This window comes from Sinocyclocheilus anshuiensis, unplaced genomic scaffold (genome assembly GCF_001515605.1).
Source record: "Sinocyclocheilus anshuiensis isolate Anshui unplaced genomic scaffold, SAMN03320099.WGS_v1.1 scaffold117, whole genome shotgun sequence".
NCBI lineage: Eukaryota > Metazoa > Chordata > Actinopteri > Cypriniformes > Cyprinidae > Sinocyclocheilus > Sinocyclocheilus anshuiensis.
The window spans coordinates 3,265,259-3,271,659 of record NW_015536624.1 but is presented as its reverse complement, the minus strand read 5'-3'; the positions used below and the strand labels follow the sequence as shown (position 1 = coordinate 3,271,659).

The following is a 6,401-nucleotide window of genomic DNA, read 5'->3' as shown; positions in this document are numbered from 1 at the left end:
TGTTTACATTTATACTTTTTTATGGTACACTACTGAATGGCAAAGTTGCAAGTTTAATAAAATGTTCTTTAAAAATAATTAGATTTTTTTGTGGGAAATTAATCGTTTAGATTAATCGATAAATCAGTCGATAGATTAATCGAAATAAAAATAGTCGTTAGTGGCAGCCCTACTTAAAATAAAATCAAAAAAACTTTTATTTCAGCTAGTTGCCAATGCGACAGTTCTCTTAATGTAAAAAAAATAAAAAATAAACCTTTAAAAAAAATAACTATATAGACATACAAAAATAAAACTACAAAAAAAGACAAACTTTAAAATTAAAATAGAAAAAAATACAAACTAAAATCTATAACAGTATATCAATGATACTAAAATTACACTGATGAAGAAGAGTATATAATTCTCTCTCACTAAACTATAGGGATTATTTAAAGCTGAATTTATTAGAACTGTAAGAAATAAGAATAAACACATCGAGTTACTTAATACTACATTTTTTGTTGTTGTAACCAATGATAACGCACATTCTTTTCCCTTTCTTCCTACAGTAATTCAGTCGCTCATTGCCCTGGTGAACGACCCACAGCCAGAACACCCTCTGAGGGCCGACCTAGCAGAAGAATACTCAAAAGACCGTAAAAAATTCTTTAAGAATGCAGATGAGTTTACAAAGAAACACGGCGAAAAGCGGCCAGTGGACTAACAATAACCAGACAAGTGTGTAGCCCCAGACCCCTCCTACTCCTCTGATCCTCTTCCCCTCGCTCTACTGCCTTCCTCCCGACACCCAAATGATATCCTCTATCCCTCCCACTTTCCCTCCTTCTCCTCTCCTTTCCACGTGTCACTCTAGTCGAGCTGGAGAAGTACAGCGCAGCTGCAGCCTCAGTCTTCAAGCAGGACGCCGCGAGGACATCCGATCTGAGTTTCTGGTGTTAGCTTGAGGCCCTTACTAACTTTCTACTATGTTGTTTATTTTTCCTTTCTCAACTTTGAAAGCATCAAAATTTGCTTAGAGGATAACTTAAGACAAAGAAGTTGGAAATTGTACAGGGCGTTTCAGTAACGAATGCTGTTTGACCCTTTTGTAATGAGAAAATGAATCATTGCATTATTACACAAAACTTTCAAAAACTACTTTTGGAAGTGACACTTCATTTAAAACAAAGATGGATTGTAATTTATCATGTACATTATTATTAATATGTTGTTGTTCCCTCTTCTTACATTTGTGCTCTCTGATTTCCGCAAAACAAAAAAGGAGACGTCAAGGAGGAATACGCAGCGACGGCGACCGATTATTTCACATAACCTTTTTACTTTCACTGCACTTGTTGGGTTGCGCGGTACGTCTAAGGGGCAGGCTACTTTCAGCCCTTTACCAAGCCTCGAATCGGCAAAACCGCTGTAAAGTCCGTAACAAAAGGAGCCGATATTGCTATGAAATACATTTTTGTTTCGCAAATGAAAAAAAGGAAGGATGAAAACAATGCTCTTTGTGTGAGTGAACGTAATTTTCCATGACGATCACTCATTTTAAACATCTCTTTTAACATGTTTCATAGGAAATTCTTGTATATTGATTATTTGGGTTTAATCATGGAAACGGCCCCTAGATTTACAGAGATGTACGCTACTGAGAATTATTATTACTCCCATTTTCTCCCAACACCGAATAAACACAGTAGTTGACCGTGAGTTTTCTAGAACATTCTCTACAGTTTCTTTAAAGGATATCATTCAGTCTGTCGTATTCCATTTTTACGCCACTCTTTATAATGCAGAGAGGTTATTCGGGCTTTTTCTAGTTCAAGATATTTCAGTAATATTTGCTTATGCATTTGGGTGAAGTCTCTCGCAGAATGCCTTGTTGAAAACGTATTTTCGTGCAGCATCAGACTTCAAAAACGTTCCACATTTGTATACCAAAATAAAAAAGGAAGAACAAGCAATGTTACACTCAAACATTGGCTAAATTCACTTATGATCTGCTTAGGGCTTTCATATCAAAATCAACCAATCCAATAGGTTTCCCCAGTTTAAAACGGCATTATGGATTTGTGTGATAAATCAAATCTGAACTCGAGCATTTAATGATCGTTTAACCTGAATATATTAGCTTTAGTAAACTATATATTTATGAGGACTACTACTTCAACCCCAAACTGTTGCTTCAATTACAGCTTATTCTAAAATGCCATTAATAGCCTGAAACATACAGGTTATAAACATGTTAACCCTAATATGTGACAAAACGTTGAACTCCCCAAATAAAGGCTATTTTGACCTAGTTCTGAATGAATGTTTCAATAGGATGGATGCTCGGCGTACAAATGTATTCCTATGGTGCAACTGGTTGGTTTAAGCACATTATAGTGTTTACTAGTACATACAAAATATAGTGCAGCGAAATTGCTGTGCTCATTTTTTTACTTTCAATCCTAAATCACTTTCACCATCGTAATACTTGTTTCAAAGCTATTTTTAAATTTCAGAAAGAAATCCAGAGTTAAATTAACTTTTTATTTTAGGTTCATAAAAATATAAATACATTCGTTAAAAACATTGTACCCAAAAGTACCTTTGATTTTTCAATATATAAAGTAATTGCTACATGTTCAGCTGATTTAAAATCTTCATATAGTTTGTTACAGTCATAAATATGGCTTTGCTGTTAGATTTTACAGTTCTCTGCAATATTAATATCTGGATTTGAGAGAAACTTGCTCAAATGAGGCAACATTCTCAGAAACAAATCCAGATAAAATTGCACCTTTCTATTATAAGGACGCAGCTCTCTAAATTGAAATGACTGGCTGCTTAAAAAAGTTAACTAAACTAAATGTCTTGTTGAACCATTTAAAAACATGGTCATCTAATAGTATCTTGTGTTTCTGTTGAATAATTAGTATAATAGAGTTTTGGCTCTACTTCAAGTAGCAGCTTCAAATTGTTTCGTATGGGCTTTGGAAGCAGCACACTGAAACTGAATGCCGATTTTTCTGTCTTTCCCAAACCAAGCACTCGTACTCTGACTAATTGAGGTATGGGTCAAGATCTTAAAGCAGAAGACATTCAGTTTGCAATACCTCAAATCCTCTGCTCTAGGTGTTTAAAAGTCCTTAAAGGCACAGAGGTGGATCCCCTGTTGCCTGTAGTAGTTAAGCACCAAAGGGTCCCTCAAAGTATTCAGCTCGTGTAGTCGGTCTGCGGACTGTGAGAAGTCATCCGGTCCTTCTCCACATCCGCCCTGGTGAGGTTGACTTGGATATCCTGGATGCACCATGAGCTCTGCTGTAACCGGACAATAGGAGTCAGTCGCGGCATCATTGGACTGTATCAATGGGGAGGTCACACGGTCATCTAGTGAAGCTTCCAGCGTGAAGCCCAAAGCGCGTTTCAGGCTGGACACAGACATCTTCTTACCCATGGTGCTCAGGCCCAGGTATACGTCAGGCCATCTGAGAGGATATGCACAACCAGAATGTAGCTGATTCGATTTCATTTGAAAGGACAAATTGGAAAAAAACATTTCATGCATATTGTGTATATACAGTACTGCGCCTAATGTATTTGAAGGACAAAACAGACTATTAAAATGTACCCAAACCTGCCCTAATAACTATACAAGATACTATAAATGAGGTAAATATTTCCTAAAACCAAAAAACGTGCTGATCATTTAAAATGTTGCCTCACAGACCTAATTCCATGGCGATGAAAGACCTCGATAGATTCTAGGGCATCTTTTTCAACCTGTGCATTGAAGTCCCGCAGACGCGGCGGGAGAAAGGTGCAAAATTTAAGTCCGGGTTCTATGGGGACCCGTGTGTAGGTGATTCCAAAATCAGAGAGAACTTGTGCAAACACCTCTCGCACCTCTGAAAAACATGGTAAAATATAAAAAGCTTTTTAATGACCTTTATTGATCAAAAGTGACAAAACATTTGTAATGTTACAAAATATTTTGGTTTCAAATAAATGCTGTTCTTCTGAGCTTTCTATTAATACTAAAACCCGGACAAAAATGCATCAGTTTCCACAAAAATATTAAGCAGCACAAGAGTTTTCTTATAATAATATATATAATATGTATATATATTATAATATATAATATATATACATTTATAATAAGAAGAAATATTTCTTCAGCATATCTGAATGATTTCTAAAGGATCATGTGACAATGAAATGTGGAGTAATGATGCTGAAAACGTGAATTGTTGGATACTCAGTGAAAAGGATTGTTCAAAACAAACCCACTGTTACCTGGCAGAATGTGCACATGCTGGTGGCCGTCCATATGGTAGGGCATGTGGCCAACCAGTTCACAAAATCGATTTACCTGGGCTCTGAGCTCCGCCTCCACCTTTTAAACAGAAAACACAACTTAAGCAGACAACATAACAGAATCATACAAACCAGGCTGTGCTTGGTTCTGAAGTCTCTACTGTATGTTTAAAGAGGTTATTTCATGAAAAGTACTATCCTTGATTACTTAAATCCTTGGAAATAAAAGAGGTTAATTTTTAACTAAAACAATGAAAAGCTTCCGCCACAGTCCAAAAACACCATCTACTGAAACTAAGCTTTATTAAACAACCTGTTAAATAAAAAAAGGTTAGAGAGAAGGTGGAAAATGGTTATGCAAAAGTATATTACATTTGTTTTTGGTGCAAACACCCTTGACTAACATTAGTGGACTTCAAAAAATAAAAATTAAATGAGAAACATTAAGAAACAATGAAACTTTAAATGTTTCATTTTAGTAAAAGATGGAAATGTAAAGGTATTTTACATCTGTTTTTAGTGAAAACAATTTTGACAAACATTAGTGAACTTAAAAAAAAAAAAAATAATACAAATTATGAAAAATTATAAAAGTGATTTTACTACCATTTAGGATTTACATAGTGGTAGGTATTTTAACTGCTGCTTTAAAATTTAGAGTACATAATGCCATAACTCCTCTTATGAGCAATAAGAGTAATAAAGTCATTTCATGTTCTTTGAGTAACCTTTGACACTGCTATATAACATGAATACAGTCTGTGATGTAAACACACTGCATGGTTTGAATGCACTCCCATGGGACTTTCGGTTGGTCTTTATGAGTGTGTTTCTGTGTACCTCTGACGTCTTGAGCTGACCACTCTGCAAAACTTCCCGGAAGCCCATCTTGCCATGGAAGAATCCATCCTTGTTGAGGAGCGTTGAGCCCTTTAGATCCTGAGAGACTGGAAGACCCTCTGAGAGATTCGCATGGAGTCCAATGGGGATGTGATTCCTGTGTGTGAGAACAGCAGTGTTATTTTAGTATCACTGAGATGATACTATAGGTTTTATTACTATTTTGAATAGGCTTTTTCGATTTTCCGTTCTCATTTAAATTTTACTTAAAGTTTTAGTCATTTTGTTTGTTTTTGTCTTTTTAATTTTCATTGAAATGACGAGCATTCGCATGGAGTCCAATGGGGATGTGATTCCTGTGTGTGAGAACAGCAGTGTTATTTTAGTATCACTGAGATGATACTATAGGTTTTATTACTATTTTGAATAGGCTTTTTCGATTTTCCGTTCTCATTTAAATTTTACTTAAAGTTTTAGTCATTTTGTTTGTTTTTGTCTTTTGAATTTTTTTTTTTTTACGTAAGTCTACATACATTACCAGTCAAAAGTTTTGAACAGTAAGATTTTTAAATGTTTTTTAAAGAATTATCTTCTCCTGTGTGTGAGAACAGCAGTGTTATTTTAGTATCACTGAGATGATACTATAGGTTTTATTACTATTTTGAATAGGCTTTTTCGATTTTCCGTTCTCATTTAAATTTTACTTAAAGTTTTAGTCATTTTGTTTGTTTTTGTCTTTTTAATTTTCATTGAAATGACGAGCTACCGGAGATTTTATGTCCTTTCTCCTAATGGATGCAACTCTTGAAAGACACCTGTTTTCTGAGAAAACAGGTGTCTTTCAAGAGTTGCGTGACAGATCGAGTGACTATAGGCTGACATACACTACCAGTCAAGAGTTTTTAACCGTTAAGAGTTTTAATGTTTTTTAAAGAATTATCTTCTGCTCACCAAGCCTGCATTTATTTGTTTCAAAATACAACAAAAGCAGTAATATTGTGAAATATTTTTACTATTTTAAATGACTATTAAAATTAAACACTATTCCTGTGATCAAAGCTATATTTTCAGCATCATTACTTCAGTCTTCCGTGTCACATGATATTTCAGAAATCATTCTAATATTCTGATTTGATGTTCAATAACTTTTTTTTATTATTATTATCAATATTTAAAACAGTTGAGCACATTTTTTCAGGATTCTTTGATGAATAGAAAGATCCAAAGATTAGCATTTATATGAAATAAAAAGCTTTTGTAACATTATA

General features: G+C 34.7%; 2 protein-coding genes across 5 annotated transcripts in view; one reads left to right on the top strand and one right to left on the bottom strand.

Moving 5' to 3' along the window:
• The window catches only part of ube2l3b (ubiquitin-conjugating enzyme E2L 3b), a 7,565-nt gene extending 4,850 nt beyond the window's left edge, over positions 1 to 2,715 (top strand). The window contains exon 4 of the mRNA XM_016507633.1: positions 552 to 2,715. Coding sequence (XP_016363119.1) covers positions 552 to 706 — 155 coding nt within the window. The 3' untranslated portion in view covers positions 707 to 2,715. The remainder of the gene's footprint in view (positions 1 to 551) is intronic.
• A 90-nt stretch (positions 2,716 to 2,805) lies between these two features.
• ydjc (YdjC chitooligosaccharide deacetylase homolog) overlaps positions 2,806 to 6,401 on the bottom strand; it is a 26,829-nt gene continuing 23,233 nt past the window's right edge. For all 4 annotated transcript variants that reach the window (XM_016507605.1, XM_016507596.1, XM_016507614.1 and 1 more), the window contains exons 3-6: positions 5,134 to 5,290; positions 4,273 to 4,372; positions 3,707 to 3,884; positions 2,806 to 3,464 (exon numbers count right to left, since the gene is read on the bottom strand). In XM_016507605.1, coding sequence (XP_016363091.1) covers positions 3,116 to 3,464; positions 3,707 to 3,884; positions 4,273 to 4,372; positions 5,134 to 5,290 — 784 coding nt within the window. In that variant the 3' untranslated portion in view covers positions 2,806 to 3,115. The remainder of the gene's footprint in view (positions 3,465 to 3,706; positions 3,885 to 4,272; positions 4,373 to 5,133; positions 5,291 to 6,401) is intronic.